Source organism: Corvus kubaryi, unplaced genomic scaffold, assembly GCF_017639235.1.
Source record: "Corvus kubaryi isolate FWS band 111438036 unplaced genomic scaffold, C.kubaryi_AGA036_p1.0 split1-131, whole genome shotgun sequence".
NCBI classification, from domain to species: Eukaryota; Metazoa; Chordata; class Aves; order Passeriformes; family Corvidae; genus Corvus; species Corvus kubaryi.
Window position 1 is genome coordinate 6,086,739 of NW_024582073.1, and position 15,762 is coordinate 6,102,500.

The 15,762-nt window shown below is 38.0% G+C and overlaps 1 protein-coding gene across 5 annotated transcripts in view; it reads left to right on the plus strand.

Annotated features, from left to right (window-relative positions):
* The window catches only part of CORIN (corin, serine peptidase), a 126,186-nt gene that overhangs the window by 32,434 nt on the left and 77,990 nt on the right, over positions 1 to 15,762 (plus strand). For all 5 annotated transcript variants that reach the window (XM_042053614.1, XM_042053613.1, XM_042053617.1 and 2 more), the window contains one exon: positions 11,171 to 11,381. In XM_042053614.1, coding sequence (XP_041909548.1) covers positions 11,171 to 11,381 — 211 coding nt within the window. The remainder of the gene's footprint in view (positions 1 to 11,170; positions 11,382 to 15,762) is intronic.

The window sequence follows — 15,762 nt, forward strand, 5'->3', positions numbered from 1 at the left end:
GAGAGGGGCTGGAGAGGGGCAGGAGCGGGGCAGGAGCGGGGCAGGAGAGAGGCAGGAGAGGGGCAGGAGAGGGGCTGGAGAGGGGCAGCAGAGGGGCAGGAGAGGGGCAGGAGAGGGGCAGGAGAGGGGCTGGAGAGGGGCAGGAGAGAGGCAGGAGAGGGGATGGAGAGGGGCAGGAGAGGGGCAGGAGAGGGGCAGGAGCGGGGCAGGAGAGGGGCAGGAGAGGGGCTGGAGCGGGGCTGGAGCGGGGTTGGATAGGGGCCGGAACGGGGCAGGAGCGGGGCTGGAGAGGGGCTGGAGAGGGGCTGGAGCGGGGCTGGAGCGGGGCTGGAGCGGGGCTGGAGAGGGGCTGGAGCGGGGCGGGAGCGGGGCCAGAGTGGAGCGAAACACGGGCACTTGCACAAGTGTGCGGGAGGGTGAACACCCCCCCGAGCCCTAAACAATTGCTTTAAATAATGACGTGGAAAATTGTTCTTGTTACCTCTAGCTAAACTTGTGATTTCTATTCCCTTTAATAAATTCGTGGCTCACTATTACAGTTCTTCTGTTTGTAGTTCATCTCTTCAAATTCTGTCTGATGAAACATTGTTCTGTGTAAGATATCTAATAGACCTCAAATATTTGTTAGGATTAATATTGCGATAAGTACTGTGAATAACTAACACACCCTCCCTGGAGTTCCATGTATCTTTGCTCTTTGGCCCTTCAGTGGTGTGGTTTCGTTTAGAGTGAGAGATTCCCACTTCTACTCTACTGTGGAACTAAAGTCAGCTTTGTTCTGATGTTTAAATGTGTTTAAATGACACGTGCTTCTGGAGTTGTCGATGTGTGTTCCTTTAAAACTTTAAAGAATGGAAGTATTTCAGCTTTACACCCGTTATGCATTCACCATGGGTTTTTATATCATAGGTTTGTTGCTTGCATTTTAAACAGATGTTTGTTATCAGATTGAACCATGAATTGACTGAGAGGCTAGGCAAGACATCAAATACTTAGTGAAACTTTCAAGGATGGGAACAATGAAGCAAGGCACATCTGAAGATAATTGTTTGAGTATTGCAGGCATTGACTTTTGTTTCATACCCATTAGCTTGTCTGAAACTATTTAAAAGTATTTGTGTGGTTATTTCAACAGAAAGATGTTGCCAAAACAGATTTTTCTATTCTATATTGTGATTGATCACTTTGTTTCCAAAGGTACACCTTACATCTGGTAGCAGTATGTGATTTAAAGATTGATTAAAGCTTATCTGTTTTGTGCTTCTGCATGGTCTGTTATGGATTGTAACAGATAAAGTGCAGCCAGGTGTGGGTACAGAGCCATCATTAATATAAAATGGTAAGTTCTAAACTCCTCAAAATATTGGAAAGTGAGAGCGTTGATACAACTAAGTGATTTACAGTCACTTTCACAACCATGTGAAATTCAAGAGCAACATAATGAGTACCATGGTTTGAAGTCATTGTAGGGAATTTGAGGAAGTGATAAACAGCCGAATACAGCTAAAGATTAATTTAGCTGTTAATCAGTACACAAAATCTGTCTTTCTCACCTTTGTTATGATAGATAATTAAAAAAAAATTATACTCTCCAGTGAAATAAAATAGCAGAAGTTCATACCAGAAATTAGGAAAATCTTTTTCACTGGATAGATAGTGAAGAACCCATTGCCTAGAGAGGCTGTGGGATCCCTTTCCTTGGGTGTTTCCAAGACTCAGACAAAGTCATGGATGACAACTTGCTGGCAGCAATCTCACTTGGAGCAGCAAGCTGGGTGGAGACCTCCAAAGGACTCCAAAGGCTACCAATAGTTCTGTGATTCTAGGGTATAAAAAAATTGGGAGTAGAACATGAACTTTTTGCATGGTTGAAAAAAGTTTAACATTACAGCTGGTTTAATGGTATTTAAGATAATTTAATCCTAATTTTAATGGGGAAACTTGTCAGTTCTCTCTAACTGACATAGGCAATTAAACAATGAGCTATAAAAGAACATTGAAGCAAGCTATTTGTATTTATCAGTAGATTTATTTAAAAGAACTTTATGAATTTTCCATTCTGCGGAAAGCAGTTAAGTACAAGGGTTTAAAAATCTCATTTCGCACAAGCAACTTGCAGGCACCATGTTCCTAAGGTTTAAATGCAACCTGAACTGACATACAGTTGTAAGAAACTTAATTATGTTAAGCTCTTAAACATTTTCCTTCTACACACTAAAAAATAAGGTGGCTTTTGACCTCTAATTGCTCAGGCTGAGAAAGTTTGTCAGAATTCCTCTTTGTTCACACCACAAAAACACAGTGTAACAGGAACGTTAAAGAATAATTGCATTAATGTAGCCAGCTAGGCTTGTCTGTGAACAGAAGCATTCAGACTCTAGTGGTAGAAAAAGAATTAGGCCATCACTGAATGTTTTAAAAATGCAATGCTTAAAATAAAATTCCAGTGATATAAACAGGAGAGTCAGTAGCAGTTGGACAAAGAAATTGCCAAGGAAGTTGTATCTCATGTCCTGCAACACATATTTTGCCAAATGTGCGACCAAATTCAGAAGATTTAGGTTGCAGTATTTCTGGCTAACACAAATGATCTTTTAGAGACAATGATTGCGCTATAACAAAACAAGCACATACATACCTCTGAAAAAAAAGTTATGGGAATTTCCCATAGGGAAAACAATTCATTAGACTGATCAGCCTTAGTTAACCAGGACTTTGAAGATCAACACCCAGATCCTAAACTTCCCCTGCAAACTTCCAAATGGGAAACTGCAGGTTGCAAAGCATATGTTGTGTGTACTCACAGTGTTCTGCTTTTCAAGTGAGGTGCTGTATTCTGCTCATAGGCTCTAGACAGATTTCGCAGGGAGGGGTTTGCTGTGTTAGTTTTATCTGACACTGAGGTGGGTATAGTAATCATTGTGAGATATACCTGGAAAAAAGGAACCTAATTTCTTATTAATTAGATCAGAAGAGTGGCTATTCTAGAAAGGTAATTAACCAAAGAGAACTGGGACAGCTCAGGCACAGTCTATTTCTATGCTGACCTATTTCTAACCTAAACTACCTTAAGTCTTTTACAAAGCACTCTGGGTTTGGGGTTTTTGGGGGGGGGTTGGTTTTTTTTTGGTTTTTTTTTTTTTTTTTTTTTTTTTTGTTTGTTTTGTTTTGTTTTGAACATAACTGTATTGGCACATAATTAAATATTGCCAATTAATTTAATTCATGCATTCATTTTCACTTACTGAAAACATGTTTGTTAGAAAAACCCCTCAAAAAATTAAACCAAAACCATCTGGATGCCTGTCTGGTTCTGGTAGAGGCTACCATTTTTTATCCCCTTTTTTTAAAAAAAGGCCTATCAAGAGTGGTAAAGTCATGCACATGTTTCAAAACAATAGCAAAATCCCGTCCAATTTAATGTACCATGGGAAGTAGCCTGTCGTTAATGTCAATATGTGCCATTTGTTTAATGGTAGGCTCTTAGAAATGTCTCAAATTTCACTAAAGAATCCTGTAATTAGAAAATGACTAATCAAAATTCCAGATCTGGAATACAGGCCTGCTTGCACCTCATGAGGGGTAAATGTTCAGCCTCAGCTTTGGCTCTTGAGCTTACCTGCTCTCAGCTGTGCCTGCCCAAGGTATTAAAGAAGTATGTGCTTCAGCCAAGGAGAGCAGTATCTGGAAGCAACTTGCTGAAAGAAGTGGGGCTCCAAACAATGAGGTGACTTGAAGTGTCAGGATTTTGCAATATTCTTTGGTCAGGGGAATAGCTGAGTTAGAATTTATGACTTGCTCTGAGCAAGAAGTGTCTGGGACTAACTGGGTTCCACTCTAAAGCAGCTGGTACAGATTGCCTTAAAAAAATAATTATGATAACACTTCAACTCTGATCTAAAATATGAGTTGTATTTCCCTCAGGGCTAATCCACTTTCTGTGAACTGGGAGATAATGAATTCTTTTTCTCTCTACTGCAGGTGGACAGTAGCCTTACCACCTTTCCCTTTGGTACCTGTGGAGCACAAGGGGGAGTTAACAATCACTCATCCCTTTCAAATTGCGTAATTCATTAGCTGAATGAAATTAAATGCGGAGCAGTTGTTTTCAGCTAGTTCTAGTGCCTGACTTGTGTTTCAGATCCATGGATGGGATTTGCTGTTCAAAAGTTTGTTTTCTTCTTCCCCACAGAAGCTGTTACAAGTCAGTGGTGCTTCACTTAGAGGTTGGGGGTGCTGAGGAGGTGTTCCCATTCCCTTTGCTCTGAAGCATACAGTGCTGCATGCTTTTTATGGCATTTGTTTGCTCAGTGAGCTGACTCAGCTCTAACACTGGCTAAGGTAGCTCTTGGGTGGTTTGGCACAAAAGTTGTTTCAAAGGAAATGGCAAGAACACATGGTTGAGAGGAAGTAGTATTGCACCATGGCATCAGTTCAATTGTCTTTTGAAATGTTTTTCTGACTGTGTCAGTTGACTTAAAAAAAGTCATGACCTTCTGTTAGAAACTGACTCGGAAAGTATATATCTTTAGGCTACCATCACTGCTATTGAGCCTTCAGTGATGCCATGATGAATTTTTGCCTTTTCTTTTATACCTTTTATATACCTTTTTATAGCTTTTTTATTCTTAGTGTTTTTTAGCCTACATTCTCAGACTTATTTGTCAAACTAGGAGACTTATACATTTTAGAAGCCTCATAGTTAGGGATCAATATGCCCCAGACACCAAGGTCTTCTCCAGAACACATTCTGTAAACTAAGATAGAACCATCCAGGGGAAGGTTCCTTGGGGAGAGGGGCTCACTTGAGCCTCTCCCTGGGGATCTTTGATAGATATGCTAATTAGTAAGACCTATAATGATGTACCTGATCTATCCTGTGTGTACATTGCGGGGTGCATTTCGGCGCATTTCACCTGGACGTGGTGCACCTAAGGATCCTTAAAATAAATATAGAGGTAAAATCCCTTTTTCCCTTTTAACCGTGTTTGATTCTTGATTTTAAGAGGCATCATCAGGAGACACGAGTTTGTCAAATCTCTACCCACATGTAAATGGAACAAACTTACTACTATGTCTCTTCAGTTTGCGTCTTTGTGGTATATTAAAGCTGTATAAATGCATCCTCTTAAGCCTTTCTTTAGGGATCAAGACATTACATTTCATGTGTAAATTGCTTCTGGTAATTTCCTGAAGTCTGCAGGATCATTTATGCCCATTGTCACCTAAAATAAAAGCTATTAGTGCTTTTAGTTAAGCGCTTCTTAATCCATGTTTCCATTTTGCAGTATACTGTAGAGGATCTCTGCTCTAGCAAATGAGAAATGCTTATTTTTCACAGATAGAATACATTTTACATTGTTTTCCATCCCTTCATCATTTTCACATTTTGGTAGTGGAGGTATTGCTGTTTGCACACACTTGTGCTTTTGCCCTGTCTACAGACACAGTATTTACCAAAAGTTCATTTACTGTGGTAGCCCTCTTGAAAGAGGAATACTGGTCAACTCCTCAAGGATATTTTGATCTTGTCAAGAGAGGCTATTAGAAGTGGGGACCTTGCTGTTGAGAGTTGTTTATTTTTATGATATATATATATATATTGCTTTTACACCAGAGTATGGAGTTGTCTTTTCCTTCACTTTCTCAGTGCTTAATGGATGCTATAGGCATGAGCTCTCTATTTCCATGGTGCAACTAAATAGTTTGTTGATTGCAAAGGAAACGAGATGTGTCATGGAAGTGGTGATTCTGTCACCAGTGGGTTTGTTGTTCTATGTGGATGTTCCAAAATTTGATAGTGATAGAGCAACCCCCTATAGTTTAAGTGTTTTTTTGGTTTTTTTTTTTAACAGAGAGCAGATATAAATGGGAGACAGCAACAAAGCAAACACTGAACTCGAGATTTCTTTTGGAAAATAATTGTGTGATAGTAGTTGGCATCATTTTAGAGAAAGCTGTAGAATAATTTACTTTTCAGTAAGTCACCATCTTTAAAAAATAGAGATTAATTTTAATCTTGAAACTACATCTTTTTATGCTATTTTTTAAGAAGGTGAATATATAATAAAGGAATGCTTTAGTTCAGTAAGAGGACTTGTGCTTTAGTTGTAAGACAATGAAACGTTGCCTGATGTACATCAGTAAAGAAACCTTAAGAAATAAATGCTTTTGAACCATGTGATTTGTATTCTATAAGCTTCTTACTGACTACAACTTCTTTTTTATTAATGGTATGATTATTGAAATTACTCCTATGCGATTATCATACAATGCTTATTTAATAGAGTTGCAGAAGTGAATTATGTCTATTATTCTAGGAGAAGTTTTGAGCTAATCAGAGGCAGTTGACGTGTATTTTGTACATGATGTTCCTTTTTAAGCATCAGTTTGAGTGGAAGTTTAAAATACTGATTTGATTTTGTGCAAATGTACCTGAATAGATACAGAAGGAATATGTGCAATTGAAGAGAATCCTAGCAGGAACCATGGATGAGTAGATATTCAGCTCTTCTTCGTTCATTGTGTTACTTCAATTTCTTTCACTCCACTTTCCATGTCCTGAAGAATTTGGAACCTTTTTCATTTACAGATGTCTCTTTAGCAAATTTTTTACTTTTCCCAGTATTATGGTGACAATGTGTCTTGGTTCACATTAAATCTCAAGGAGCTGCAGACGTCAAGAGGGTGACATATTTAAAAAGGGAAGGCAATTATTTAGAACAACATTTGAGCATATGCTAACTTCATTCCTATTCAGACAGCACTTCAGCACATGCTTAAAAGATGCTATCAGTAGAGAAGCTGTCTAGCCTCAAGACTGAAATTCAAAATAAGCCAGAGTTACTGCTTTTAAAAAATCATTTGGCATCTACATCCCCTGTTGATTTGAATAGGGTCTGCTGGTGTTCTGAAGTTCTGAAAAAAATTGTCCATGGCTAACTTTTATCCCTAAATGCAAGGATATAATGAGTTTTAAGCAGTTGCTTCTACCAAGATCCTGAGAACAGTGCTAAACTTAAGAATTCCTTTAATTACCCATGGTCTGACAGAGAGGTTCTGCAACTATTCACAAACGTGTGACCTCTGATTTGAGGCATCCAACTAATGCTTACTAGAATAGTGCACCATTAATTAGATAGAACTGGATATCCAGACTTTGGATATCCAGTGAAAGACGTTAAATCTTGGTATGGCAGTTTCGAATATTCAGTTAGTGATTCAAAATATACAGGAAAATAAAGTTAAGAACAGTCTTTGTAATTGTAATGCTTTCATTAACATCTATAATTTTAACTGCATATAAAACAAGTGGGATTCATTTAGATAGACCAAATTTTGGAAGGATGACAAGGTAGTCTGATTTAAGAAAGTGTTTAATTTGTTGTTTAGATAAAGGTACATTTGCAGTATTTGTGTTCTAAGTGTTTCAGCATTCCATGAAGGAAGAAAATGGAACTGAGGGTCAAGTGACACGAAAGTGTAATGGTTCTTGAGAACTAAGATATTAGTCCAAAAAAAGCACACCCAGTCACTATAAATTTTAAAATAGGCTCAAATGATTTGGATCTGAATAGCTTACAAGCTCATAAGTATTTTTAAAATTCTTGTGTAAATAATTTTCCATAATCTAACATAAACCATAAGCCTTTAAGTGCAGAAAAGTTTGATGAAATCCAAGTAGCAGAAAATAACAAAGAATCACAAGAAAGGTGGGATGTGTTGAAGAGTAAATTGCACTCATGATTGAAAGGTAATATGCACTTGTTATAAGTAATAATTGTTAGATCATGTTTGAGATCTTGGGTAGAAGAGAAAGTATGCAAATAGGGACATGAAAGCTCTATCTGAAAATAAGAGCTGCATTAACAATACAGGATTGTAGAAATGATAGGATGAAGCAATGAAGCTGACATTGCAATGTGAGGAAAGTGAGAAGAAGGTAAAGGTGGATATGAAAGGAAATATAATGACATGGGAGGTTATGTCATACAAACAGTAATTTCCACTGTGTCCAGAATAAGAGAGACTCTGGGGAGGAGACAGCAAAGGTCTCCAATAGCTGGGAAGAATTATTCAGACTCTGAAGAGCTTGAAATTGTCAAACACATGAAATGCTTTCATTGTCTCACTATTTACAATGGCAAATTCAGGACAGATGTCTAAAAGACAAGCATTTTTAGGAGTCTTGAAGGCAAAATACTAAAGGAAATCAGAAAAAGAAATTTTAAAAAGTTATCTTTAACCATCTGATTTAAAAGCAAAGTGAACTGCATCCAAACTGACAGTATGAAGAAAATTGTGACTTACATTGTCTGGTATATTTTGAGTAGTATGGTCAAGCTGTCTGTGATGTGTTCTTCATTGATTTTGAACCATGACTCAAAATATGTCCTGACACAAATAGCTGCAGATTAACCAACAGAGTGCTTTTGAGAGGAATTGGAAGTTTTAGACTGGGGGAAATAGTACAAATGATACAGAGATGTTGACCAGACCTGAAAAAAATTGAACTCCAGATTTTTTTAAAGCTATTTCCTTCCACAGCTTAATTTTGGTTTTCTGTCCAATATTTTTCTCTGATTTATACTCCTATATAGTCAATGACACAGAGACTCATGAGAATTTTATCCTGTAGTGGGAATTATCCAAATGATCTAAATCTGTTACTGCATCTTTGATGTGTCCCTGTCTTTTCATTGCTTCTGTCTAACTTTCCATACAGGAAGGTGACCTACAGTTTCCCCTTCTCTCAGTCGTCTTCTCCCAACATCACTGAGTTTTTTCCACATGACTCTGAGTCTGATACTTCTATTTAAGTTATGCTTGGTTGGCACGGAGTTTATCTTTCCTGCCATGGCCACCTCCATGCAGCGAGAAACACGTAAAAGTCATCCAAATCTGACATGGCTAAGTGGGATCTAGGCTAGCTAAGTAAAGTGTTTAAAGAGACAGTACAGTAATGCATGAGTTGAAACTAACTTTGTAGAATTGTTTCAGCTCTCAGTTGTGTCTCAAAAAGTGTTCTCAATTATACGTTCATGCTACTTGAATTCGGAAAGAAGGAACATTTTTTATTAGACTGTGGTGGATTGCTCTTTATGGGCTGCCAGATATCCACCCAGCTTCTCTCTCACTCCCTCCCCTTCACAGGACAGTGGGAAGCAGGAAACAAGGTGAAAAATCACTTAGGTTGAGTGAAAGGCAGAGAGAACACTTACCAACTGCTGTCAGGTGCACAACAGACCCATGGAAAATTAATTTAATATATTAACAATTAAAACCAGAACTGGATGGTGAGAAACAAATATAAGAACTAAAACACTTTCCCTCATCCTGCCCTTCTTTCACAGGCTCAGTTTCGTTCCTTCATTCTCCGCTCCTCTACCTCCTCCCTGCTGTGAGCAGCACAGGAGGATGCGGAATAGGGTTGTGGTCAGTCCATAAGAGTTCCATTCTGCTGTTTCTTCCTCCTCACAATTCTCCCTGCTTTCAAAGGGCTTTATGTTGCTGGGCAGTAAAGACACTTTGTGAAAAATCACTGCTTTGAACAGCTCTGATCTTACCCTCTGGTTCCTGCCACTGCACTGCCCTTCTCTTGTCCTGGAAAAAATTATTTTTTGCCAAAAAGCTATTCAACCCAATTACCTGTCCCAAGTGAAATAGTTATTTTTTCCTCTCTTTCTCTCCTTTCACCCTGTGCCCACCAAAAAATTACATTGTGGTGTAAGAGGAGAGAAAAGGCAGGCAGGCTAATGTAGAGAGCTACTTCATTGCATGGCCTCATAAATCCAGAAGCAGCAATCACTTCTGGGTGAGGTGTGCCTTATTATGATTAGAGGCATGGCTCAGTTTTTTAAAACTAAAAAGATTGATTAAGTTAGCTGCAGTTCTAGTTGCTTTTCTTTGGGGCTGCCATAAACTTTGTCTTTTGGGAGAGTAGGTAGGTGGTTATTTCCAATCAGCTCAGTCTGCTAGTTCAGTGTGCTTTGTGCAGATGCACTCCATAGTGTGAAGAGGAGAGTGGGAAAGGGAAAATGTAGTATTTAAGTTAGCTTCAGCAGGACTGAATATGAAACTGTAGACTTGCACTGCAACTGTTGCAGTAGAAGAAAGCACTTTTTTATCCATTTGGGAGTTGCTGGTGATTAAACAGAAAACTCTTAATTCAGATGAATGTCAGAAATGACCCATATAATTAGGTATAATTAGGGACCATGCTGTTCTAATCTACAGTGTTTTCACATGGCCATTATCCCCATTCACTGCTCTTCTTACCTGCCCATAGGTATTGCCAAAACTAGTTTTTATTCCCCATAATTGCAGCCTTTCTGTACCTGAAGGGAGCCTATGAGAATGATGGAGAGAGATTATTTGCACTCTACTCTGTGTGATCATCCTGTTTGCAAGGACAGGTCCTGGGTTTAGTCTTTTTTATTTGTTTTAGAAATTATTATATAATTGCCACAAAATTCCTTCTTCTTATCCATGAATTTTGAATTCATTGCTCCCCTGTCCAGCCACTGAGTACCACAAAAATACCAGATAGCTCCAAGGAACTGTAGCCCTTCTCTGTCAGGACTGTGTGAATTTTAAAAGGTCTAAAGCAGTCTATGCACATGATCTCAGCCAAAATGTCAGTGCTTCTTGCCACATGCCATGGCAGGGACTATCATGCAGTTGTGCCTCAGGAGATACATGATGATCTCCTGAATAATTTTGATGAAATTCCACTTGATGAAATTTCTACTTGGGAAAGTAGAATGGTAGCAAAAAGATAAACTTTATGGGAACACTAAAACCAGAGCAGCTTCAGAACCCATTATTTGTCTGTGTGACTTCCACTCTCAACTTAATCTGAATTTGATTGTATCCAGGCCGTGTCCAAAAGAAATTGGTTTTGTGTTATTTCTAGTCCAGTTTTGTACAAAGTCAGAGGATTGTGAAAATATCTAAAAGCTTATTTGGCTTTCCAAGCTAAGCTTCCCTGGTTTAATTTTTTTTCTTATTTTTTGACAGTATTATGATAACATTATGGAATAATCTTACCTGTGAGATACCAGAATTGCTTATATATTCTATATACTGACTGATTAGTTCAACATGTGCTTTGAACCAACTTATTCAATGGTGATACTATTGTTCTAAACATATTGTTTTGATTTCACAGGTGCCTGCATAAATATCACCAACAGCCAGTGCCAAGTGCTGCCATATAACTACACCACTGGAACTTCAGTTCTTTCCATTGTCAAAAGTGTTGAAATGGACAAGTTCCTGAAGTTCTTCAGTTATCTCAATCGTCTCAACTGCTATCAACACATCCTGCTGTTTGGCTGTAGTCTCGCTCTTCCTGAATGCATCCATGACGGTGATGACAGGTATTTGGGAGTGAAAATCCAGCAGTGACTAGAGCCAATTGTGGTAAAATACTCTCTGTCTAATCAGACAAGAGAAGTTCCAAACTAAGCCTATGACCTTCTCATTGTGAAATTCCTGTCTGTCAAAGCTACTGACAACATTTCTGCCATGATAAGCTAACTGTAATAGAGATATTTTAGAAAAATATTGCCACCATATAAACAAAAACTGTGATATTACAGCAGTCAGGCTTATTTTCCTAAAGAAGCCTGTCCAGAGTTCTTCTGCCTAATTTCTCCAATCTGGCTATGCCAAAATGGAATGTTTTGAACAACAATAATGCCTTTGATACGTATAATATTGTCATAAATTGGATGGCCTTTAGTTAAACTTCAAATTTCTTTAGTCATTTCCTTCATCAAAGTTAATATTTTAAATATGTTTTTTGGTATTAAATTAGCAAGATACATTCAGGGTGACATTAACTATTCTAAAAGCTTAAGGAGCATGTATTTTTTCTGCATTTACATAATTTCACAGTGTTAGTATAATGTGCATGCACTTTTAAATTGAGTTTGATTTGAAAAAGGATCAGTGAGTTTAGCAGAGCTAAAATCAAAACATGACACAAAAGGGGAAAAGGAATATTTTCTTAGTATATGTACACAATCTTTGATGTTTCTGGAGGGGGAAAGAGAGACAATCGATTTCTTTCTCCTTGTTTTCATTTTTCCTTATTTCCAGTTCCTCCACTGTGAAATCCAGTGGAAGAGAGTATGACAATGGAATAAGTGTTTCAAATAACATAACAAGACCAGGAAGACAAAAGTTGTTTAGAAGGAATAGAATACTTATGAAAGAAGTTCTGTGAAAGCTGGTCTAAAATTCAGTTACCAGTGAAAGGTACAGTCTCACTCCAGGAAATGTATGCCTGCCATTTCCAGTGTATCACAAGGATTCCTGGACTGGCTAATTAAGCTCACTAAACTGACAGAAAATTAACCCAGAATAAACATGTACAGGTGATATACATGTGATGTATGTACATGTACATGTGATGATATGGATAGGATTAGTGGGGAGGAAAGGCAGCACAGGTAACAGTGGAATGACACTGACCTTTAGACTGGCTGAGTGGTTTAATCCAAATACACCTGTGTACGTGTTTGTTAGCCTATCAAAAGCTGTAATTAACCCTGTTTAACTGAGTGCATTATTAGTTACAGCACTTCTGCTCCAATTCAGTATTACAATTCTTCTACTTAAGGAATCTGATAACAAACAGCCTTACACTACCTGTTTTCTCTAAAAATTATTGAACAAAATAAGAAAAGTGGGTTCAGGTAACAAATTGATGCTTTTAAATGTTCGACAACTGAACAGGCCATTTCTCTGTTGCTTCACTTACTCTGCCTTGTTTGGAATTTGACTTTCACAAACCTTTTGAGAGTGAGTTGTGTGTATCAAAAGTGCAAAGCTCTTAAATAAGTAGATGGTGAAAGGATAAATTTTATACATTTTCTTTTCCATTTCTTTCCTGAAGACATGTTTTTGCTCTGGTTTTCAGTGACAATCAAAATACTTTGAGAGTCAAGAGTCAGGGGTTTTCTTTGTGTGGTGTTGTTTTGGGGTTTTTTTGTTTGTTTGTTTTTGGTTTTGGTTTTGTTTGGGTTTTTTTCCTTCCTCTTTTTGCTTTTCATTTTTTTCCATAGCAGCAGCCTTCTCCCAAAAATTCATAACGTCAAAGCTGGAACTGGATTTCAATGTCCTGTTTTATGTCCTGGAGGTCACAGTGGTTCCTCTATTTGTATTTTAAAATCTTTTTCTTTGGTGGAAAATATTCTGCAGACTGGTGGGGAAGAAAGTCCAATGTGAGACTGCAAATGATATAAGATTACGTTAGAATCTGACTTCAGTTTTAGTAATTATGTCTCCAGAGTGTGCCATAGATGTCACTGAAAATGCAGTGACTGCAGTCAGAGTGGCAACCACAGGAAGAACCATAACAGTGGATTGACAATGTGCTGGTTAGTTAAGTCTAGTTTGCTAAACGTCAGTTGTCCTAATTTAACTTCTGGTTTCTTCTTTAAACGAAAATACCTTTTTTTTCTGTAGGCAACTAAGTGATTTTTGTGATTACTGTCTTTCTTGTAGCATCAAATTATTGCAGGCAAACACACATATTTCAAAGCCAAGAATAATTTATTTTAAGGAGCATCAGATCTGCAAAAAGTAGTTACTTAACACCTTCCCTTCCCTTCTCAACCCAGCCCCTTCTCTGCCTTCCCCCCATAACTCCTGTCAGTGAGATCTAGAGAAAAGCACGTGACATAGTAGGGGGAAGCTACTTTGTGTATGCTGAGTGCAGATACCAAAAATGAAAGAGACAGGCCTGTGTTAGGTCTGTTGAACAGGAGAATCTGGTAAGCAGAAACATACTGAAGCAGAAGAGTCACTGGAAAGCCTCTGGTGATATGGGGATATGTCCATATGCTGTAGTGCTTTTTTTTTGGGGACTATTGTTGTCTTTAACTTACGGTATGACAAAACATCCACCAATGTTGTGAACAGCTGTTACTGACATCGTCACTGCTTCCTCCCAGCAGTTACAGCTGTTGCATTCTAACATCAGTGTATATGTGGTCATAATTTTTCCTTTGTTGATCTCTCTTTGTTTTGTGAAGCAGTTGTTTCGGTTGCTTTGTTAATGTATGTAAAGCTTAATTTGACAAATATTGTTTACAGAGTATGAAAGAGATGAAACTCCTGTGATGCCTAGATGTCTATTCTTAGATACTGTTGAGAGTCTGCTGGCAGCTTGCAGCCATGGGAGCAATAACTATGACAGTGCATTACAAGAAGGAACAAGAGGGAGAGTTACAAGCACTGATCTTTGGCATTCAGTGGGCTGTCATTACACAGCTTTTCTCTGATATTTAAACTGATGTCTGTTTCCCATTTATCTTTCATGTATTTATAAACATTGTTTTCATTAACACTTGAAGGAGATTAAGTTTCTAGGCAGAGAGCATATTCAGTGTTTGTGTAGTTAGGTACAGGGATTTCTGAATACTGCCACAGTACTGTTGCTCTTCAGAAATGTTCTTCTATTTCTTACTGCAGTGAAGTCATGTGTGACAGTAAAAATACATTAATTTAAAAAGCTGTATTTAATTTCAGCAACTGGTTATAAAATCAGCTAGCCCTGCTCTTTTAATAAAATATATAACAGTATCTATATACCAGTTTCCAGTACAGATAAAGTTTGAAAGTACAACTAAAACCTGTGTGAAAATGGAACATGGAAAGTTGAAGTGCAGTAAGGCTTTTTTGCATGCTTTGTGTAGTAAAGGACTGCTTATTTAAAGGTGTTATGCAGCTTCCTCCTTCTTGAGCAGATGGATGAGATCTTTCCAATATGGCTTCAAAATCAGCCTCAAAAACCCCTCTCCTAGCACAGTCCAGCATCACTGCTAAGAAAACATGACTCAGTTCTGAAAAGTAATACCACCACTGGGTGGAAGAACACCTTAAACTACATGTGCCAAGCTAATGACTTCTAAAACATTCCCAGTAGTAACTTTGTTCTTTTGGGTAGTAATAGTCTGTATCCTCTGACCACCACATACAATACTGGTACCTTATCTGTTGTAAGAAAGACCTGTCCTCAGAGCTGTTGGTTATGATTAATGATTTAATCTAGTGAATTCTCCCTTAGCACAGTAAGACACTAAGAGTGGGCCAAAGGTCAGTTACAACAATATAGCGGATGTTTATTTATAGCAACTCACGTGCACTGGATTCCACAATGCAAGAAGACAATAAAAGTTAGACTGCAATGTCTTCAGATTTCAAAAGGGGGGAAAGAAGGATGTATTTTAAAGCCAAAATTAATGGTAAATTTAAAGATTCAAAATCATTAGAGAAGTTCACAGTGGGTCAGCCTATAACTGCATAATGCAAACAGACTGGTTGACTGATGCTTTCTAATATTTCTTGCACTCTGTGAAATACTCAAATTTCATCCAAAGATTTGGAAAAATAGGCAGGCCATATAAGATCCTGAAGGCCTGTGTATATGGCTTATTTTGACTTTTTATGCTGGGAATAAATTTGAAGCTTATGGATTCTCATAACCCTGTGCGGTCATGATGCTTTTAAAACAGAAATAATAGCTTGAGTACTTACATTAATCCTCTTTTAAAAAGTATATTCCAGAAAGTTGAGGAGATGCCTTCCATTGAGAGGTCCTCAGAGCCTCATATCTTTGGAGATCAAACTTAATTTAGGCTCCACCTAGAAAATAGTATTAGGGCAATGCAAATTAGAAAGTGTGATATGCTCCCAAGCTGAAATTCCAATGAGCCTTGCATTTCTGTATCTTTTTACTCATTATGCTTT